The sequence below is a fragment of the Gobio gobio genome (assembly GCF_949357685.1).
Source record: "Gobio gobio genome assembly, chromosome: 15".
Classification (NCBI taxonomy): Eukaryota; Metazoa; Chordata; class Actinopteri; order Cypriniformes; family Gobionidae; genus Gobio; species Gobio gobio.
Genome location: NC_137108.1, coordinates 24,826,124 through 24,850,131, shown reverse-complemented (window position 1 = coordinate 24,850,131; position 24,008 = coordinate 24,826,124). Strand labels below are relative to the sequence as shown.

At 38.5% G+C, this 24,008-nt stretch overlaps 1 protein-coding gene across 2 annotated transcripts; it reads left to right on the top strand.

The window, feature by feature from the left end:
- Positions 1-1,002: 1,002 nt before the first annotated feature.
- Positions 1,003-22,466, top strand: dedd1 (death effector domain-containing 1; the record flags this gene model as incomplete). Of its 2 annotated transcripts, XM_079836217.1 has the most annotated exons (7): positions 1,003-1,135; positions 1,562-1,737; positions 2,013-2,498; positions 2,594-2,713; positions 6,752-6,880; positions 19,667-20,054; positions 21,209-22,466. In XM_079836217.1, exons 3-7 carry the CDS (start codon positions 2,033-2,035, stop codon positions 21,213-21,215), a joined length of 1,110 nt encoding a protein of 369 aa, XP_079692343.1. In that variant the 5' UTR covers positions 1,003-1,135; positions 1,562-1,737; positions 2,013-2,032. The 2 variants fall into 2 exon arrangements, with proteins under 2 accessions (XP_079692343.1, XP_079692344.1); XM_079836218.1 differs by lacking the exon at positions 21,209-22,466 and having other exon boundaries at positions 19,667-20,058.
- Positions 22,467-24,008: the final 1,542 nt, after the last annotated feature.

Genomic DNA, 24,008 nt, shown 5'->3' with positions numbered 1-24,008 from the left:
GTATATACTACTGATCAATTAAGTAATAATGGTGTGAAAAGTATAGATACAATTTTTTTTTGAATTTTTACTTTTAAATATTAGAGAATTATGTAGAACTACATTATTGCCTAAACCTTTTGGAACCCAGTGTATAATCAGATTGAATGGAAAGAGGTCTGAAGTTTACCCAGTAAATACAGTGTCACCAATAAAATTTAAGAAATTATATATAAGGTCATTAATTTGTTTTATCAAGTGAGACAATAGTCTCAAGAGTTTTTAGAGACATGGAGACTATGCATCTTTTGTAACACAGAAGAAGAATCCATAAAACACTTATTCTTTGAATTTACCCAATTGTTTCGGATTGATGTTGAATATCTGATATTTAAATTCACAAAATTAAAGATTCTAAGAGTTTGGAGCAATATTTGTTGGTTAACTTAGTAATTGTGTATGGAAAATAGCCTACCATGTACAAAAACAGAAATGGACAAATAATAAACCTATCATTATTTTATTTAAAACTGAACTTAAACATATTGAGGCCCTTAAAGTTGCAAGAAATAAAAAAGCGAAACGGATGTATAGAATTTTTGAATTATCTTTTTGGAATTTTTCGTAAGTTTTCCCCAGTATAGTTTATTTTTACTCCTTCTGTTGTTTCCTTTGATGCTATTATCAATGTAGGCCTAATAGATATCTGTGATCCTCTGTATGTGTTGTATGTTGTTCTTGTTATGCAATAAAAAAGGGGGAAAGGGAATGGTTGTGTGTAAAAATTTTGTAAAAACAAAACGAAAGTATGAGTAATATGATAATCACAGAAATTATTTTGCTTAAAAAAAAAAAAAAAAAAACTACTAAAAACCGATAGGTAATTTCAGAGCAAGGGCTTCATTTCGACTCTTTCTTGTGTTTCTAATTTCCCCGACATTATGCGCATGAATTCTCACGTGAATGGTCTGTGGACTTGAAGCCTCGATCTACAAATCATATGCGAGCGATTTTCCTCCAAACACACATACGACGATCTGCGACTGTGCGGGGATCAGTCCACCAAAAAAACTGACGCTCGAGTGTTGTTTACCAGTTGAGTAGTGGGTGGTGTTTTGGAAGGGTCAGCACAATCCAGATAAATAGTTTGGTACAGGTAAGATTTTTGGACCTAAAATATGCGTATAAGTTACAGCATAATATGAAAACGAAACAAACTGATAGAGAAAACCTTGTTGTTTTAAACAACACGATTCCTACCGGACGCTAATATACGATAATGTTGATAACAAGTGCACTAGTGTGCTGTGTGTAGCATGTAACGTTTCTTGTGTGTGTGGTTTTATCATTATTGTTATTTTACATCGAGTGTTTTGGTGCAGTGTGATGTCAGGTCAGCTCAAGGAAAAATTTAGTAATGGAGGCGGAAGTCAGCTGCAGGAATGTCAGCTGACACAGCGAACACAAACAATTGAACGTAGCCTTTCAACCATATTATTTGGTCATATAATTTAACGGTGTTTTTTTGTTTGTTTATAAACTAAACATAATTGAGGGTCTTTTTTTATCACTTCGGCTTCAGGGCTTCTGTGATCTTATCGCAAACGTGACGTTACATAAGGAGTACACGTGACGCTGCGCGAGAGGAACGTTTGACAGCAGTTGGAACGGCTGAGGGACGGACTGACTGACTGAGGGCGGATCACCACAGAAACGCTGTTCGAGTCAAAATAACTGCGCTGTTTCCACTACGAACGTGTAAATATCTTTCTATGTTGTTTTTGTACTAATCTGAGACACTAAAACTGTATTTAAATGTTTTATAGAAATGTTATTTTAATCCACAATCGATTCTGATATAGCTAGCTCTTAGGCTAACATATGTGAGATTTAGCGAAATTGTTTAACCGCTCTGCACTGTTCTTTTTATAATTTTGAAAGCCAGTCTATTTACTGTTTTAGTCAGTATGTCCTTTTTTAACCATTAATTATATAACTCACACTTGTCATTTGTCCATGTTCTTCCATACCAGGCGCATTTAGACATTTCTTCATGGCTTCAGCACAATGCACAAGATATTCCCTGTACTGGGAGGAGACTGAGTGCATGAGCTACTATGAGATGCTGTCCCTCCATGAGATCTTTGAAATCGTGGGCTCCCAACTCACAGAGTCTGATGTCGAGGTGTTGTCCTTTCTCCTTGATGAAACCTATCCTGGAAAACATCCCCTCGATCCAGAGGGATGGACTGAAGATTTACCTCCTGGGCCTGATGGATCTCCACAGGGTAATTCTCCATGTCCTCGGCTTCTGAAGACATGGCGAAGAATACAGCCGCAGAATGAGCCGTGCCCAGACGCCTGTCGCCACCGACCCAAGAGTGGCGTTGAACTGCTGTTGGAGTTGGAGAGGCGAGGGTACTTGAGCGAGGGAAACCTCAGACCTTTATTGCAGTTGCTGCGGATTCTGACACGGCATGATGTTCTGCCCTTTATCTCACAAAAGAAAAGAAGAACAGGTGAGTATCAGCTTTAAAGCTCCATTACACCGTAGTAGTGAAACAAAACCAGTAATGTTTATGTTCAAATACTGATGTGTAACATGTGCTGTTAGTGTCTCCAGAGCGAGTGAAGATAAACTACCCAGAGGTGGATACCAGACGGGACACACAAATCAGCTCAAACACAGATATACCATCCTTTGAAAACACACAAGACCAGCAGTGGAGAGCAGGTGAGCAGAAGTTTTTTGTTTATTAAAAGTTTTTTTCTCTATGTAGCCTTTTTGCCAACTCTTTAACAAAATGAAAACATTAAAGAATCATATTAAAACAGTTTCATTAGCCGCTTTTCCACCGTCAGGCCGAACGGTTCTCATTGCGTAACCGTTCTATTCCGTGCCGGTCCTGGCCAGCTGGTACAGTTCTGGTTTCATTTTCCGCTGTTGGGCTGATAACGACCGCTCTTTGGAATGTAATACAAAAGCTTCAACACAGCGGTTTACTGATGATATGAGATGTAAATGTCGACTCCATAATCTGGTCTATATTTACATCTCATATCATCAGTAAACCGTTTATGCCGATCAAAAAGAGCGCTTAGCCAGCTGCAGTGAAACTGGTAGCCAGGCAACCGACAAGTGACCAATCCTGAGTGGAGTCGTCACTTCACAGATTCTTCCTGCACGATTCAGTAACACAACCGTGCCGAGAATTCCGGGCCGAGAAGGGTTTGTAATCGTGCCATGCCGAACCAGGCTCAAGTGGAAACACAACTGGAACCATTCCTTACCATTCTAAGAACCACTCGGCCCGACAGTGGAAAAGCAGCTATTTATATTCACCAATATAACAGTATACTAGTATAGTTGAAAATTGAACAAAAATAACTGTTCAATTAAAAAAATAACATAATAATTGAGTTGAAAATAACTGAAAATTTCATAATTTACTCGTGTTGTTTCAAACTTCTAAAACTTTCGTTCATCTTTGGAACATAAATTAAGATATTTTTAATAAAATCTGAGTGGGTTCTGTACTCTATATTGACAGCTATGCAACTACCACTTCAACGGTTCAAAAAGTTCACAAAGAGGCTGAAAAAAAATGAATCCTTAGGAATTGAGTGGTTTAGTCCAAATTTCTTTGGACTTTCTGAAGAGACACGATCGCTTTATATAATGAACAGATTTATTTTAGGCTTTTATTCACATATAAACATTCATCAGTGAACATATAAACAGAAGCTCAACTGAACCTGCTTGATGCATGAGAATATAAACCTCATTTGTTGTTGCAGAAGCTCAAATTTGCTTCGTAACACAAGAATGAAACTCATTGGTAGTTGGACGTCAAGAAAAAATGCTTGAGCTTCTGTTTGTCACAATTGATGTGTGCGTTGATGAATGTTTAAATGTGAATAAAAGCCTGATACGTTCCTGTTCTAAATAATCTATTCAGCGTATAAAGTGATCGTGTCTCTTAAGAAAATTTGGACTAAACCACTCAGTTCATATAGTTTTGCGATCTTTATGACCTTTTTGAAGCGTCAAAGTAATCGCTCCGATTTTATTAGAAAAAAAACTTCATTTGTATTTCAAAGATAAATGAAAGGCTTATGGATTTGGCACGACATGAGGGTGAGTAATTAATGACAGAATTTTCATTTTTGGGTGAACTAACCCTTTAAAGGCGCCTGTTTCATCACCAGTTAGCTCTCACTACAATTTTGAAAAATGCTACAAAAGAAATAAAAAATAAACAGAAACACTTTACATAGAGCAAGTGACAGGTCTATTAGTCTGCATTTACATTCTAAGGCTTAATGCGCATCTATTTTGACATATAGTATCAGATTGTTGTCCCGTCTGTTGCTATGATTAAATCATTGTCAATCAGTGCAATTTTATAATCACTGAAGCTGTCAAGCACTTGGTTACGTTCAGTGCCTGCTCCTGCAAATGACCATTGCTGCCTCAGTGAAAACTTCGCTCAGAGAAGCTGTCAATCTCAGCTTTCAATCTCAGCTGTCAATCATAATGTCACACCCGTAGTGTCCGTGACGTCACCCGGAGGTTTCTGAGGAGCATTTTAAAAGTGTAAAGTCGGCCAATGCCATCTCGACAGCGCGTCACTCCCGGATAACTGAAACTGGGCAAAGAGACGGGACATGGGTGGACAGCAGACAAACGGCAATCCACCTGTCACTCAAGTGGCCACACCCTTAATTATGCAGAACTTTAAGGCTTAATTTAATTTAAACGAATAAGTTATAAAAAAAATTCACCCCCCTCACAGTTGTCATGAAGGGCTGTATAGACCAAAACCACAATTTGTACCAGGCTGTAAACATGTTTTATTCTGCTGTAAAGTTGGGCATTTTAACATGGGGCTCAATGAGATTCTGCTCTCTTTTGGAGCCTGTCTCTAACGGCCAGTCGATGAATTACAGTTTAAGTCACTTCCGTATTGGCTTCAAGAGAAACTGGGGGAGGTTGCTGCTTGGTCACACCCCCGTTTTTATAGCATCAAATAAATAACTAAAACCAAATGTATTTAAAGAACGAACACTTGAAGATTTAGGCCGTTTGTCCACCAAAGCGTTTTTTCACGCAGCTGGCTGGCGTATTCAATTGTTTTCAATGGGAGCGCCGCGTTTTTAGAACGCCATGAGCGTAACAAGGCGCTGAGTGAGTATTTCACGCTCAAGCGCTGAGCGTTCAGCGTTTTTTTACTGGTCGCCTAGAGTTGAAGAATGTTCAACTTTGAGTAAAACGCAGCGCTCATCACTGTCACTTTTCACCCAGCGGTCCAATCAGAGTGGAGGAGGGGCCGGACAAATACAACACAGACCAACCGCCACATTCTGCGTGTACTGTACAACGTCAACAGATGATAACAAGCAGTATAATAATGGAACAAAATAATTAAAAACAAGAGCCAGAGCAAATAATTTACATTGTATCAGCATTTTATATAGAATCAATACTCAATACAGGAACAAACCATATGTGAAATGAGATACTAGTAAAACTTCCGTGGATATTCCGTATCATAACTAGCAAAGAGTCTCAACTGAAAAAAACGCTGCACTGCCAAAATGCTCTCAAGCACCCACAGCGAGACGTTTTCAGCGGAGCGCCTAGTGTTTTCAGCCGGCTAAAACGCTTTGGTAGACACGCGGCCTTATGACCTATACTGCATCCAGCCACCTGGGGGTGATCAAGACGCTTTGGCTTCACTTTTCAGGACTCCTGTTGCACACTTGGTTCACACGCTCAATAGATATGTCTGTGATTGGCTACAATGATCAGTGCTGCAAAAACACATTGTAAATAGAATCCTTTGGTGCTGTTCACCGAGCACCTACACCGATACACACGGGAGCATTTGAAAGCAGCTGCTTATCAGCGGGTACTGAATTCACCTGGTGCTCTGTATTACCGGTACTGCAGAAATGCTGGCACTGTCACATCCCGGGGCTAATGTGTTTTCCAGTTGGTCTACCAAAATGTATCACCGCCCTGCCTGACGGGCTATCTTAAATAGTGAAATAAAATTCCTTTATTGATGTGCATTGTTCACTCTCTTGACTTGTTATTTGAATGAAAAAATCCGATTGCGGAAGTTTTGATCGTGCTGATTTGACTGCAGTGAAGTTTAACTGATCGGTTTCACACCGCACGCACTAATAGCCTAGGCTAGTGCGGACGGAGGCAGCACAGAAGCTGTGTGTATGGAGAGCGGGAGGAGCACATGCCCGTTGTGCTTTTCACATTGGCAGCATTCTGTCACCTTTTCTGCTGTTCTCGTGCTTTGATTTATGATGTGCAGCATATATCTGCTGAATGCGACCGTGTGCCCCTCTGTCCCAAATACATATGCATATAACGTGCTGTATGTAGGTAGTTTACTTGATAAAAGTAACCTTAAAGGGCTCTGCATGTGATGTACATGCTGCTTGGATTTACACCGGTATTTCAGTTCTGCTGATCCAAAAAAGACAGGTCAGGATAAAAGTTCATAGAAATTTCAGTTCAGTTAGAACCAAATACATGCGTTTTTGTTTGTGTTTTTGATTGATATTTCGACTCAAATCCAATTTTTTACATAAAAATTCTCTTTTTTTTTATTCGGGCTAGTTAAATTCTTTTCGGGCTTACAAAATCTCAAGAGTGCCTGCCTGAAGGGCTACCAGGGATTTTGAAATTTTGCGAGCCCTGTATCTAGCCTTAGTTGTCATGTGTATTAATCTGTTGTCATACCTGTGTCAGGGGCTGGCTCTTCTGTGGCAACAACCACCCCTGTCCGACGGAAGCGAGGTAGAGGCAACCACTGGAGAAGAAAATCTGGGGGAAAGCCTGAAATCCAGCTTCCACCAACACCCAACAAAGTGACCTGCGGTAAGAGCACTTTCTTTACTGTGTTACACTTCTTCTGTCATTTAATCTCTTTTACCAGCATTCTTTGAATATATGAATCTCTTTTGCCTTTTCATTTCTCCTTTTGGTTGAATTTACAGAATCTATAAAATTCTCTAGAGCTGATAATTTCTGAGTGCACCTCAGCTGTTTACAATTAACCAATCACTCATCATTAGTGCCTGAACCTCTAATCAGAATGAAAGTGTCAAACAAACTGTCACACAATAGGTCCATGTTAAACGTATGTCATCTCCATTCATCCCTTTGTGAATTCCCTGCACACTGCACTATTATAACTTTGAGTTTCATTCTGACTGGACTCAAAGGCTGCTCACACCAAAGCCTCTTTATGCTTTTGCTAGATGGGAGCTGTCCTGCCATCAGGGCATTGCTAAAATCTCTTCAGAACAGAGCACATGAGACACACTGAGTGGCAATAATGGCACAGTAGGTAAGGAAATACCAAACTATTTGTTAGGAAAGAAGGCATTGTGTGAGGCATTTATTTTCTGCAAGGACTGTTTTTCTGGGACATTCAAGTCTCAAAATACCAATGGCCTCAATTTACCTCATGCTCCAATTTGCTGTAAAGCATTAAAAACCAAACAAGCTTTCCTGTATAATGCCCTTGTGGGAGCTGAATGTCTCATAATGACATTTAATACAGATACCCATGTCTATGGCAATTTTGCTGTAATTTATTAGTTTTTGTCTCTATAATAGGTAGTTTTTTTTCTTTGTAACGGTGCAGATGCATATCCTATAATCATTTTATCTGCATGATTTTGCCTCCTTTCAACACTTCACTTCTTCTTTGGCTTGACAGTGCATCTTCTGGTGTTACTAAAAATATAAATATATTGTTGGGGGTTTTTTTGACAGAAATCAGATGTAATTTTTAAATGTGTGGATTTTTTCTAAATATCTGTCTGATGCATGAGCCACACACTGAACCTCACACTTTCAAAACATAAATGAAAATCAGGGTTTAACTCTATTAAAAGCTTTTTTCATCTATCATGATCATTGATTTTAAAAGGATAAAAGTATACAAATGTAGAGGAGTTTCGTTTACTCAAATATCTGCATCCAGCCTTATTTATGCATAAGGGTGCCATCTTGTTTTTTCAAACGTGTGTGAGTCAGGCTCTAGACATGCTCTTTGTCCGCCTCATTGCGCCAGGATGCGCAGTACCTGTCAGTTTCACTCTATTGTTACAGATGCTTATTGACCCTTTATATCTGCCTGTACAAAGACTGCATGGCTCTGGTAACCTTCCTCATTACGGGCACTGCGGGGGTTCTTAAACCCTCAATTGAAGCTGCTTATTTCCTTGCATATTCATGTCTCCTGCTCAAAGCATTTAGCTTCTGCTAAAAGCAACAAGCAAATCCAAAGTTGTAATGTTTTTGATTATAGTCTGTTATGTACTTAGTATCCCAGTAGCAGTTGCTCTTATCAATCAAAAGTAATCTAGTAGAGGTCTGCACAGGATGGATTTTTCAAAACCACTCCTGCCCGCTTTCTCCAAAAATATGTTATATTTTATCTTGCTCCTGCTTGAAAATTTCACGTTTTGTCCTGGTCCCGCCTGCCAAAAATAGGATGAGGTCACCGCTGATTTGTTTTGGTCCCGTTCCGGATAGGTTCCATCTCATCCTGGTGTCTATAGACAATTTTTTTCCAATTTCCACACACGTGACTCTTTAGATGTCCAGTTACAGACTTCTACATGCTGTTATAATTAGATAATTATTTTTTTTGCGGTAGCCCACGAGTGACTTCTTTTTCCTGCTTCCCGCACACATATCTCTCCCGCATCCACACTCAGCAATTCAAAACTTGAGGATTGCAGACCTCTATAAAACGGTAATTTGGTGCAGCACAGTAGTGCTTAATAGTTTACATATTCCTTTCTCATCAGAAACAACATTGTATAATTAAGATTTGGTTGCTGATTGCATTTTTATATCCAATAGACCTTAGTCAGGGTAGTGCCACATTTAACTTTTGAAAGGAATAAAAACGTGGCTGTGATGGAGAGAAGTACAGTGTGTTCAATGGATTGTACTGTTGTTCAACAACATAACTGAACAACATTCAGTCTTTCTGGGGGGAAAAATCCCATCAGTAGACAAAAAACTGTTTTAAAAGTAGTGAATCTCTAGGACATATAAAGTGCGTGCCATTGTAAAGGCCGTAACTCTCACAGCCTCGTTTTTATCCGCATTAAATTTAATATGGTGTCTAACCTGACTAAGGTCTATTGTAGTTGTGATCATTTGTGTACAAAAAATGGTTTAATTATGCTTTAGACTTGCTTCAATCCCCCTGCTTCCTTCATGTTTTTTTTTTTTTTTACAGAAAAGTACACTCACATTCTTTTTCATTTCTCATCAACTTCTCTATCCCTTTTCATTTTCCTTTGGATAAGCAGTTTTCCGTATGAATAACTCCTGTGGTGTGCCTGAAAGAGATTATTGAGTATTGGGCCACTGAGACTGAGCTTCATCAGCCTGTATTTCCTGGTGTTTCTTATCCAGTAAAACACTGATTATTGTCATTCCACTTCTTATTTAAATCATCGATCCTCTCACCTCTGTAACTGAGCTTTGATGCAGCAAAAGCTAATCTACTTTCTGCACTGACCTTTTGTTTAGTGTGGTGAGAATCCTTTGTGCCCTAACTTGCCTTACCTCTCCCTAAAACATTAGGTTACACTGCACTGTGAGCTTTTTTTTTTTTACCTTCAATCTCAAATGGTTACATGTAAATTCTCTATCGACTATGAGATCAGCCTGGAAATGCTTGTTATTCAGTTTCTCTCAGACAAAAAGTTCTGCTATGCCATGATTGACCTTTGCACTTTCACCTTTGTTTTACTCCTGAACTAGCTGAACATGCTGTTTGCTGTGTTGACTCCGCATTTGATCTTGGCAGGTTGACTCAAGAATGAGTAGGAAAAGCAGGAGAATGGATAGAGTGAAAGAGACAGAGCTCACAACAAAAACAAGTGTGTGCTGTCCACTCTGTGCGATCATACACAGTCAAGACATGTGTGTGCTTTAACTCACGCGCCTGGTCCATGTCCTAAGGTAAAGAACCCCCTTCCTAACTCGCATAGGCGGAGGGGTGAATCTAATACTCTGTGTTCAAATGTCAGTTTTCAGTTGTTACTGTCCACTTCCCCAGTTACATGTGCTAAACGATGAACTAGATTTGGGAAAAAATAGGAACAAAATCCTCTCTGGAGGGGTTGTTGGCCTCAGTGTTTCACAGAACTGACTCAAAGAATTCATGAAAAATTCCTTGGAAATTTATGGGAGTCCATTGGGTGCATCCTGCTAATTTGTCTATATTACACCAACATTACACAACATGAAATTACTCTATTTTCAGCGTAATCTATGTTCAAAAACAAGCCATTCTACAGTCGTTGGCCAAATTCAGCGGCAAAGCTCAGTTTTGCAATGTTTTGTTCTTAAAAAACTCCTCTGTGAACCTTTGTTGGAGCAGTTCTGAGGAAAATGACCCAACAGTTCTTGTTTAGACCCATCCCAGTGTTTTGTATGTGTTTTCAGCATTCAAACTTTAAGTAAAGTTAAATGGTTAGTTCACCCAAAAATGTAAATTACCCCATGATTTAGTCACGTGACTCCGCCCCATCAGTCACATCAAGTGCAGTTTGCAGGCACACCTAAAAATTCAGGAGCAGTTATCTTTGTTTATACAGAATTACTATGGTAATTGTATGTTTTACACAGTTTATACAGATAAGTTAATCGTTGTTCTTGTATGCACTGAGCACAAGCCCGAAGCTGAGACACAGAGAGGCAAGGTGTGTTGCGTCTCAGACAGCGTGTGCGCCCTGAAGCCAGCTCACTTTCACTTGCATCCTCACAAAACTTTGTCAATTGTATGCGTTTTAAGGCCTGCCCGTTTGAACTAGGGATGTGAGGGTGAGGAAATTTTCCCACCGGTTAATTGATGTGTGACAACACCGGTAATACCGGTATCACCGGCGGAGGCTTTTAAATCACTAATTCTATCTAACCGAAAGTAACATGCACACGACCGCTCTGAACTGAAAACGCGCCAGTGTTGCGTATTCACACACCGTGAATGACAGCTCGTCTGTAAATGCGCGCTCTGTGAGGCCATGGGTGCGTCTCAATCAGTTCCCTAGTTCAGTAGTCAGGGCATTGATCAGTCTATGATTGAGATGCACGCCATGAATGAATAACAGTTCGTCCGTAAAGCCTCGTTTATACTCGACGCGCCCGCTCAAACGCGAGGGTGCGCGCGGCAAAAAGAAATGCGCGCAGTCAGCGTAGCGGAGGCTCTCACTGCGGAGCCAGGCGAAAGTAAACAATGCGCGCTCGGTGCGGCCGTGCACATTAGGGATGGGCGATATGGACTTAAAAATTTATCCCGATATTTTCTAGTATTTATTGCGATAACGATATCAATGACGATAAATGTAGTATCATTCCCCATGTTTTTGGATACAAGTGAAAGCTGCATGCATTCTTGAGAGACTCAGAAAAACAAACAATGATCTAGTAAAACGTACCTGTCATCAAATAGGCTCCTATAATACATTAAAAAAAAATATATATATATATATATATAATTAATTATTTTTTTATGTGAAATTACACACCAGCCTTTTCAGAAATGGAAAAGTTGCAGATATAATTGTCTATAATTGTAAAAGTGCAGGTAATGTTTAAATAGTGCAACTGTGCTGAAAAACATCACACAATACAAACAATAATAATTTTGAAATCAATGACAAGTTTTACATGTAAACCGATTCTGTATTTATTCATACATGGTGCAAACAGTGGTAAAAATAGCAGAGACAGCAAAAGTAATTATCCCAAAAATGTCTTCAGATTACAAAAAAGTTTAAACTAATGATTTAATGATAGAACTTCAGTAATTTGAGTAAAGATAATAATACCACGAATTCTTCTACTAATAAAAATAAACTGCACTAAGGATTAATGAGCTTCTGGGTTCATGAATATTAATCACGTTGTCAGCGCTCATTCAAACTGATTTGTTGAAATCAAAACAGGCACAGTAATAGCAGAGCCAGTAATAGGTGCACGCCAGCCAATGAGATCCCCGTCGGTGCATTCGTTTCTTCCTGTTCATGAAAGGCTGAATAATTCCAAATAAACGCCATTATTTTACAGGAAAATACAACAAAAGGATATTGTTTACATGTAGCACGTCAATTCTGTGTGGTATAAGACTCTCTGGCTCTCTCTTTGAGTGTGTGTGAAACACTGAGCGCTCTCAGTCGCGCGCCTCACACTAGTGTTAAATGTGCGTCAAATACACTGCGCATTCATTGAGTTGAACTGAAATAGTTTGCTTTACCGATCGATTGAGACAGAGCGAATCTCTTAAGCGCTCAGTCCAAGTGCTCAGCGAGTGAAAATACATCTGTATGTACAGGTTCAGATTGCCCTCAGGTGCCCCTCGTTTAGCTATGAACTCTTCCGCAGCTTCTAGTTGTTTTCGCTCTGCACATGAGATGCGGATTCAGTGCCGCCGCTCCCATTGCGCGGCGCTTAGGGCACCGAGTGCTGCGGGGGCACCACAAGACAATTCTCTCTCCAACCCCCGTTCAGCCATACAAATTGACGAACGCAGCCAACGCGGCCATCATAAAGTAATAACGGCCAGCGGCGGCACGGTGCGGATGGGTCGCGCCATCAACTAGGCTTTATCGTTATTATCGCGGGAAGACAAATTCTTATCGTGGGGAGAATTTTTACCGGTATATCGCAAACGATAAGATATCGCCCATCCCTAGTGCACATTTAACTTTCGGTTTTGAATTAGCGCCAATTCGGCTGCGTGTTGCTTGAATTATGGGTTCATTAGTCTATTATTTTTAATGAAAAACACAACAACAAAACAAATGACAAACTCCCTTAAATAGGCGCTTTTACGTTTCGCTTTGAAACCAAATCTTCCGCGATCATCTCAGTCAGCTCCTCACTCTTAAATCTGATGAATGACTCCTGCCGCTGCCGAGACTGACGGTCGGATCCTGCTTTATTAAGCAGATACGTTCAGTTTTTATTTGTATTGTCTGTTCTCTAACTGAACTAAATTATTTTATTACTATAAAAAAATCAAAAAGACGGTGGGCGGTGCCACGGTGGGCAAGTGATGTAACCGGTGTTGAGTCTGGACACCGGTAACACCGGCAACACCGACTATCGTAGCAAGCCTAGTTTGAACATTGAAGTGATTTTAGACCATCGGATGCGTGTCATTATTTTGAGCTACTGCGCTGATATATTGTGACGCATTAACACTCATACAGACAGTAGATCGCACATCACGTGAAGATCGCGCGCAGAGAGGAGCGCAGAAACACATTGTCGACGCTGTCCTGTGATTCAGCACTACAGTAGATTAGAAACTCAACCGTTATAGCATAGATTTGTCAACCTTTGAAGGAACTACACACCACAGCTTCATAATTAATAGAGACGCTAATTCATACACACAATCACTCTCATTAATGCATTCAAATAAATGTAATGTAGGCCTATCTGCTAATCCGCCAGACCACCTTCCATTTTCAACTTGCGGAAAAAGCGGTATGAATGACTTCGGACATAGCGTAAGCGTTGTGAACTGCGAGAGGTGCTACACTTTCTTCATATTACCGCCATTATAATGTTTGGATTAGCCAGGACATTTTTTTTAATATAACTCTGATTGTATTCGTATGAAAGAAGAGTGTCATATACACCGAGGATGACTTGAGGGTGAGTAAATCAAGGGGTAATTTTCATTTTTGGGTGAACTAACCCTTTAACAGGTATCTTAATTTATTAAATAGAAGTGTTTTGATTTTGCAGAATTGAAGTAAACACTGGTTGTAAAGTGAGTAAAATAGTTGCCTGATAAGCTCATTCTGACCCAAGAGGTTTGAACCTGCAGTCTCCATATGAATTAGAAATTGTTGCTTTCTCACACACAGACAAGAAATTATGTATATGAACTTTGCCTGCTTGACCAAAAAATGAGACATAGTAAAACTATTGCAACAACGTTCATCCAAAACTGCTTGTTTCTCTCTCTCTCTCTTCCTCTCCTTTCTCTATGTCCACAGTTGAAAAACAGACTGACACAAGTGTCAGGAACAAAAACAAGTTGGCCATCCTCACATACTAAGAGAGGGAGAGAATGAAAGAAAAAAAAAGTCAAAAGAAAAGCTTGACCTTGACCTATGTGTGCAGTCGGTCAGCCTTTTGCCCTCGTTTCTCTCCCTCCATCTTGGTTTGTTGTTCAGCAGAAAAGAGGGATCGAAATAAGTGTGGAAGCTCTTCGCATGGAGCAACACCCCATAAAATGATGCACTTTTTTAAAAAATTGATTTTTAGAAAAATATTTATTGTTTTGTTTTATTTACTATATCTTTACACTATTTACAATATATTTTAAAAAAATCTTAATATTTGTGAATTCATGTTATTTATTTGGGATGCACAAATGCACAAAAATCATGATGCCTACAGTGGAAACATTACATATAAACAGAAAAACCTCCACTGTGCTGCTTATTATAGGTACCTTCTGTGTACTGAAGCTGGAAGCAGGGAAAACCCTTTGTCCTGTATTAGTGTATGTGACGAGCTCTGATTATGTTTGTTTAATGGAACTAAAAGTGCTCTGTAAATGTGTGCTGTGTTTAAAAGAACGTTAAAGAAGTTTTGTGTTTCGAGTCTGCTTTCCAACCTGCATTACAAATTATTTTTGGGAACATATTCAAGAGAGGGGGACCACAATGATCTTTTAAAATGAACTTCCAAAGTAATGTTTTCCTGTACGCTAAATTTACATCCTTGTTTTAAAGGGGTCATGACATGGGTTTTTTAAATTATTATTTGAATATGTTCCTTGAGGTTCACTTATGTTAGTGAAGTTTTTACACACAAAAAAACCCAAAACCAAATATATGTGGAAAAACCATTCTAACCCTTTGGGCCCTATCTTGCACCCAGCGCAATTGACTTTGTACACCGACGCATGTGTCATTCCTATTTTGCACCCGCGCAAAGCGCGCTTTTCCCTCCACAGAAGCACGTCGCTAAACTAGTGAATGAACTTGCGCTACCTGGGCGGTTCAGCGCAAAAAAGGAGGCGTGTTCCGGCGCAAACAATCCCTGGTGCTATTTTGCTGTTCCATTAAACAATTGCGCCACTGACCAGAAAAAACCTAGTCTAAAGTCAGTGGCGCGTTGCGCGTTGTTCATTATGCTATTTTAAGGGCGCATGCTTGACCATAATGTATAGCGTGCACAACGCGCATACACTTTGCTCATGTAATCTACACAGATGCAACAGTTATTTTTGCAAATCATAAATTGTTACACTAAAAAAATATTAACACATGAGATGACGGAAATCATTGTGGTGTGCCACGAAGATGTGAAAAAATAGGCATAAATCTAGCTTACAAATTATTCAGGCTAATTGTAATAATTAAGGATAAGACCTGTTTGCCCAATAGTGGCAAGACATATATGTATATAAGGACAAATGACAAATTGGTTTGTCCGTCAAGAACCAGGAAAAAAAATCGACTGAAAAACTGAAAAAACTGAAAGACTGAAAAAAAAAAGACTGTGAAATCACCTTTACCATAATGTACAACATTACAACTTCACTTCTCTGTCTTTCACTGCTCTTACAAGAACATCAGTCTCCTCGGCTGTGAACCGCTCCTGGCGTGCGCCTGGTAAATACGCCATAATAATAGCAATCCATAATGGAACTTGCGCACCTGCTTTTAAAGGGAATGTTGGATGACGCTCGGATTGGTTTATTCACGTTACGCCCAAACCACACCTATGAATAATGAAGCTACTTCAGACCAACCCATTTTAGATTTGCGCCGGGCGCAAGAGCCATTTATCCCGCCGGGAAAATAGCAACAGCGCCGAGACCCGCCCACAAAGTTACTTGCGCTTCGCGCGTTGACACTTGTGTTTCAGATCGTTAAAATAGGGCCCTTTGTCTGAAATGATCAGTTTTTAAGGGGGTGGCTCCTTTAAGGCTGGACGTAATTGGCCACTGTTCTGATACAGTATCAACGCACTCTCGCTATTGCATGTAAGTGTTTTGAAAATATTATCCATATAAAACCATCATTTACCAACCATCCGTCATTTACAGAAAAAGCATTATGAAATAATTTACTTTTTGTAAAAAGTTTGTGAAGCAGCTGCTGTCAGATCCAATACAGTTGTCTGCTTCATTTTTCAACAACACACAATCCTCTGACCTGAGGCGGACAATAGTGAAGTATTTTTTACTCAAGTACATTTTTCAAGTATATACTTTATCAGTGTTTTTCTTTGGACAACTTTTACTTCACTACATTCCAAAGCATAATATATAAATGTCATACTTTTTACTGCACTACGTTCCATATTGAATATCATTTAATACTTAATTACATTAAAAATTTAGTACTTTCTTACTCGAGTAAAACGTTGAATTACTTTTACTTGAGTACTACATTTTAAATGTAATTAAGTATTAAATGATATTCAATATGGAACGTAGTGCAGTAAAAAGTATGACATTTATATATTATGCTTTCGAATGTAGAAGTAAAAGTTTTCCAAAGAAAAACACTGATAAAGTATAGACGCTTGAAAATTCTTCTTAAGCAGAGCTACTAAACCATCCATTTGTTTCCAATGCTGAGATCCTTCTGAAGTCTGTACAGAGGCACAAACCAGCTGTTTAAAATGGACACATCAAAGTGAACGTTCTTTCATTCTTCCATTCGTCTTGCTGTCCACAGACACAAGCGTGTGTAGTGTCAGAAACTATGCGCATCTGTACATTGTATCCAGTGATTACCATGGGTTCTATTTGCTTTTTACACAATGCAACACTTACAATATCAGCCTTTAAGGAACTGAATGCCAGTGGCCGGGGCCTATGGTGTAATGATGTATAAATATTCATCAATGTATTTCTTTTGCGGCATTCATATGTAAATATATTTGCCCATATGATGTCAGATCCCGCAATACCAAAACATTTTTGTAGCTTGAAACTGCTTTATTTATAATTAGGATGCTGTGAAACTTGCTGGATGTTTTAATGGTACAAATACCTCTTATGTGTCAAAAGATCAAGGCAAATTTGATTTGTCATGTCCTGACCCCTTTAACATACAATACTGGTAGTAATAATGTAATGTACATTTGTTAGACCTCTCATCATAGAGTAGTTTCCTTGTCAAGTGTGAAGTTTAGTCTGCATCTGAAATGGATAGTCTTTGAACAGTATCATTTAGTTAGGGCATTATGTAAATGGTCATTTTTAAATGATAATGATCAAAAGAAGCTTTTTTGGCATGTTAAAATAAAGCATCACATTTCCAAAACATTAGTTGGATTGTATATACACACATACAGTTACAATATCTTTCACATTAATTCTGGTGCACATGTCTCACATGGCTTTTTTTTTTTTTTTTTTTACAAATCTTGGGTTACAATTTATTTTAAGGTTACGTAGTTACATTGTACTTACTCAAATAAGTACTGAGTAATATTAATTAGAGTTACGGTTAGGGTTTGGTTTAGTTACTTGTAATTATGCATAATTTACTGTTATTACTATAGTAATGTAGTGACGTGTCACTTCTACGTCACCTTAAAATAAAGTGTTACCAAATCTTGTAATTACACTACTGTTCAAAAATTTGGGGTCAATACACTAAAAAAGGCTGGGTTAAAAACAACCCAAGTTGGGTTGAAAATGGACAAACCCAGCAATTGGGTTGTTTTAACCCAGTGAATGGTTTGTTTTAACCCAGCGGTTGGGTTAAATGTTTGCTTAAAACAACCCAATTGCTGGGTTTGTCCATTTTCAACCCACCTTGGGTTGTTTTTAACCCAGCATTTTCTAAAGTGTAATATTTGTGTGTGTGTGTGTGTGTGTTTGAAATAATTCTATTGTGCTCAGCAAGGCTACATATATGTGAACAGTAAAACAGTAATGTTGTGAAATATTATTACAATTTAAAATATAATTTATCCCTGTGATATCAACGCTGAATTTTCAGCATCCTTACTTCAGTCTTCAGTGTCACATGAACCTTCAGAAATGCTGATTTGGTGCTCAAGAAACATTTTATTTTATTATCAATATTGGAAACTGGTGTGCTGATCTTTTTTTTTTTTTTTGAGGCAATTTAAACGTCTTTAATGTCACTTCAATTGAATGTGTCCTTGCTGAATCAAGTTCTTTCTGACCCCAAATGGTAGTGTTTGTAATTATATTTACTAGCTAAGCCCTATACTGTACACCTGCATTGATTTTAGAATGAAGGGAATGTGTATGGCTGGACATTTAGCTACAGTCAATTTATGAATAACACCAGGGCAAGGTTATCATTCCTAAAGTGCTACTGTTCACAATGACTTCCTAAATACAGTATATTCAAGCATTTGAACAATGTTTTATTAATTTTCAATAATGAATAAATTTGGCGTCATCACTTACTCCCTACATTACCGGATGGTTTTCTATTTCATATTGACTGTTGCTTTGTAAACGTCCCAACATGCAAAAGGGTGGAGTTTGTGGTGGAGCTTTGGTTGTAGATAGGTTGGATTTGTGTTGCAGCAATGATCTGAAGATTGATGGGTCCACTTCCTCCTCTGACCTCTGAGCTAATGACATGAAAGGAAATGACATCACTGCGAAGCTCTGGTTCAGTATGTATACTCCAATCGTATTTTGCCGTCTCTGTTCCCTGTGCTGTTGCATGACATCAGTTCTACCTCCACTGTTTTGGTAAAGCCAACCTGCATCATTCTGTCTTATCAATTATGGCCCCTGCCGAATTCAGATGCACATATGAAAGTATAAACATCACCAGATCTGTCGACTGAAACTTCCAATGTGAGCCCATCTCTGGATTTAGCTTGAGGTGCTATCAGTCCACCTGAACTTACGAACGGCCTCAGTTAATGTGCTTTCATAACACCCTCACATCTCTGTGACCTGCAAATATACAAGTACCATGTTCAGTAGACATGTTGGACTTTACCCAATGTGCTTCCAAGTCCCTGTGTGCCTGCCAATAATTCGAATGCCACATCATGATGAATTGATCTAGATCTCCCCCTCCTAAAGTGCAAAACCTGAACTAGCCGACTGGTTTCACTTGAAGCCTTAATGACTACAAGTGAAGAATCAGGGTCAATCTACTCCCAAATCTCAATGTTAAACATTTTGAAGATGTTGGCCTCAGTTATCAAGTAGATCTCAGAGCTGATGCCGTATCGCAAAGAGTTTTGTGTATTCTGGTTCAATACACTGTCCGCAACAGATCAAAATTTAAACGGGGAAGGAACTTGCTTTAAGCAAATCTGTGTGAATCATTGCTATTCTTGCAGTTATTTTTATACCAAATTGTTTTGGTATAAACAAATAAACTGAATGTCAAGTCTCATTATAACTGTATTTTTGCCCTCCTTTTTACCCCCCCCCACTGATCTGCTTCATTTCTCGTGTTCTCCCCCTTTCCTCCACTACTGTTTTTCTTATTTCTCTCCATCCTTGCTGCAAAACACCCTTCAATTTCAAAACGAATCTTCACAAATCCATCATCTTTTCTTTGCCCCTTTGCATGCCACCCTCCATCCTTCATCCCACCCTCCTCTCTTTCTCTGTCTCCCACGCTCTTACGCTCTCAGATATCCGACTACGCGTACGTGCGGAGTATTCAGAGCACGAGTCGGCCCTCCGTGGAGGCGTTTCGTCAGACAAGCAGCAGCCGTTGGAGAGGCAGTTTGAACTGTTCAGCCGAGCGAGCCTGCTGCTCCGCGCCCGGGATCTAGGCTCCATTGTCTGTGATATCAAGTTCTCGGAACTTGCCAACCTAGATGCCTTTTGGGCAGACTACCTGAGCGGGGCTCTGCTCGAGGCGCTGAAAGGGGTCTTCATCACAGACTCTTTGAAAAGGGCAGCGGGACAGGAGGGGGTCCGGCTGCTTGTCAGTGTGGATCAGGATGACTACGAGGAGGGCAGGAAACTGTTGCTTAGCAGCCAGACACAGAATGGGACAAACTGGGAGACACAAAGGTGAGTTTGTAAGTGCATTTGGTAACACTCTATTTTACAGTGTCCTTGTTACACCATAATAATAAAGTGTGTATAATTACATGCAACGAACTAACCCTCAACCTAACCTAACCCTATAGTAAGTACGTGTGAATTAATATTACTCAGTAAATGTATAATTACACTGTAACAATGACACTTAAAATAGAGTGTAACTTTTTTTTAATTTGTGTATTTTTCACTCATGTATTCCGATAATGATCATACATTAGTGTTGACAGTAGGCTACGATTTTTTTAATATACTCCCTATCTAGTTATTATATTATTAACATACTATATTAACATGTAACCACCAGGGGGCGGCAGAAAACAATTTTATCTTATCCCCTTTTTTCTACCAGGAGAGAGAGATTTATTTTAGCATTATTTATATACTACTGTAGTATTTACAATTTTTTGAAATTATATTTTATTTAATGTTTTTTTGTTTTAATTTTTGATACTTTTTAATTTGACATTTTACTTCAACTAAAACTTTTTTCAGTTACTGTAGTTGCTGAGTTTAAGTTTTCATGAAATATTTATGTTTTATGTCAGCTTTATTTCAATTAACAAGAACGGTTTGTAATAGTTTTAGTAAACAAAAACAACACTGGTGACAATGTTGTAAATATTAAATAAGTGATTTTTAAACATTCCATTTGCTTCATTTATATATATATATATATATAAATATATTTTTCTTTCTTTTTTCTCCACGTCGATAGATTATCTTGTTTTGCTGTTGTTGTTAAATTTTATTTGGTTAGCATTTTTATAATAAATATTCCAAATAATTTTTACAGAGAACAGAAAGATGCGCAAATACAAACATAAATTCTGTAAATGTATTCAATTAAAATATCATTAATATATTTAGTTAATATTAGTTACATTACTTTGTTACATTAACTCTGGTAGCCCTAAGAACATTTCATAAAATATTTTTAAAAACTAATGTCATGAAAAACTGCTCCAAGTACCTTTTTATGAGTATGGCATGTATAAAATGCCATAAAAAAATACCCCCCCCCCCAATTGATTAGTTAGCTTCATAGTCTACAGTATTGTTTTCAAAGCAATTCTGCAAGTTCCCATATGTATTAAGTGATGTATATCATGTTTCCTTCACAGGCCCTGAGAAATGCCAGTTTCACCTGGGACCTTCAGTTGTGATGGATGAAGAAGATGTTTCGCCTTTTTATTTCATTGCCCATTGAGTGTCGTTGACCCTGCTGGGGAGGAGAGCCTATTGGATGAGTCTAGATTAAACTGGGCAGCCGTTTTGTTGGACACAAGAATAATTTTCCGTCAGAAACTGTCAGAACGTTCAGAGGTTAAGTTCAGATGAGGGGTTGTTTCTCTCTACTGGAGGTCAGTTTAAACATGGACGAACACACAATACTAAACCCATAGAAAAAACAGGAGGAACCACTTAGTCTGCCCCAGGTGGTATGTAGATTTTTTTTTTTTCTTTCCAAATGTAATGACCTACAGTGAACCCTGGAATTCAAGTTATATGTTTAACTTTGTTTGGGAAATTTAAAACAACCTCTTTCTTTGATTTAAAAGATAGAAAGGATGGGAATACACAACAAATATGTACTGTAACTCGAAAGGATCTTCAAATCAATCCACAAAAGAGTGACTAAAAAAACATTAAAATGTTTATTTAACAAAAAGATAAGAATTTTTATTTTTATCACATCTGGTTTGAAAAGGTTTTGAAAGGTTGAATGCTAACTTAATTCTTAAGAGTTTGGGCTGGTAACGGTGCACCATCGGGCGGGCGGAAATGTTGTGTAACCAAACTGCTCCAGAGGGGTCTGTTGTACTGCTTGTAAGAGTCACAAAGATGGCTTTTGAAACCCTTTATACAGTACTTGACTGGACCAGTCAATCAATTTTGCCAAAATTTGGAAATGCCACAAGATGGAGTAGACATTCATGCTGATCTATTACAACAAAGACTTTCTACAGTGTACACCACTGTGAGACTATAATTGTCCCAACAACTCCATGTTAACATGCTATTTGTCTCAGAAACAAGGTCAGCAAAGTCATGGATTATCAGGGCCTTTGGATGCCTTTGTATATTGCTGATAGAAAAAGGATAGTTAACACCAGCCTTGACACAACCAGACTAACCTCTGGTCCTGTTTCTAGAATGTGTTACCCTTTTTGTTATATTTGTACCCTTATGACAAAAAGATAAAAGTTCAGTAGTAGTTAGTGGTAATTCATTCCTGTCGTTTGACAGATATTAAGTGAATTGGGTGTAGAGAATTGAACACTTTTGTGTTTTAATGTTTTTGTTTAAACTTATATTACTTGATATTGTTTTGGAATATATACATTTACGTAAATATGATTCTTAATAAATTACTGTCAGAAAACGGTTGTCTCTGTTTTTGTGTGATTAAAAGATGTTTAATTTCAATTTCAAATTGATAGTGAACATTTTTAATTTAAATTCTGTCATCATTTACTCAACCTCTTGTTGTTCCAAAACCGTAAGACCTTCGTTCCTCTTCAGAACACAAATGAAGATCTTTTTGATGAAATCTGACGGCTATGCAACTACCATTTTGACCCTTCGCAAAGTTCATAAAGAGATTGTGAAACTTATCCAAATGAATTGAGTGGTTAAGTCCAAATTTTCTGAAGAGACTTGATCGCTTTATATGATGAACAGATTGAATTTAGGCTTTTCTCCCATAAAAGCCATGTTTTCTATACTTTTGCACCCCCTTGTGGATTTAAGGATCATTGGGATACTATATAAATGTAAAATGTAGATGTTTGTATATCTGCTTTCTGAATAGGAGCTACTTGCTGGACTAAATATATATTCCCTGCCTTAAACAATTGCTGACTCCGATATACCAACATCAGGTTAAGAGGGTGAGCGAACGGTTGGATCCCAGCTGTGTCTCAAAGAGGTTTTAGGCTATGAAGGTATAGTCCACACATTTACAATTTGCTTCAAAAATTAACATCTAGTATTTATATACAGGTCATGATGCTTTCTTTTGTACTATTAGTATTATTTTTGTCCCCTTATCCATTAATGCATGATCAAAACCTATTTAAGATCAGAAAAGGGGGGCTTAGTATTTAGGAGTGTCCATGGGCTGTCCAAGAACTCTGTCCATGGTGCTGAAGAAATGAGGCATGTGTATCTCTATTGGCTTTGACATTCTTTTTAAGGGAGCATAATGCATTAACCACAACTGAACTATGTTCATTTAACAATTAATAAATAATTATAGGGTGTAAATTAAACTGTATGACTATACTAATTTGCTAAGATCACAGTGTTTTGGAGAGAGGCCTACTTCGAGCCTTCCCCGCGTTTTTGTGCAATTATTAATTTCACCTGTAGATGGCAGCTATATTTTTTACTTAATCAGTCAATCCTACGTAAAACACATAGGCCTACTGATGCATAGGCCCACTGAATGAATCAGAAGAAGAAGGGTGAAAAATAATTATTAAAATCTACACTCGTAATATTTTTTGCTTCTCTCATTCTTGCACTCACAAATGCAAGTTTTGCTTGTTTTCAGCACCGGCGGTCAACGCGTTGTTATGGAAACCGCTCGAGATATAGGGGGCAGCGAGACACATGAAGGATTCGCGCACGAACACACACCCTCCACCCGACCCCATCACCTTTCGCCCCTAATTTCAAATTCAGGCTCCTCACCCGATTCCTTTTTTCTGTTCCCCCCCACGAAAACACCCCCACCCACCCCAAATATCTGCCTTCTCTCCCGTTTTGCTGTGTCCGACTGTTTTTTGTGCCCGAGCAGCTCGCGCGTGTGACGGAGACTGCCGCGTTCATCGATGGAAACGCTGGTAATGTTGTGAAAACAAACTGACAGCTTCTTAAAATTATTTTGCATTTCTAGGCTATAACTTTTCCGTACTG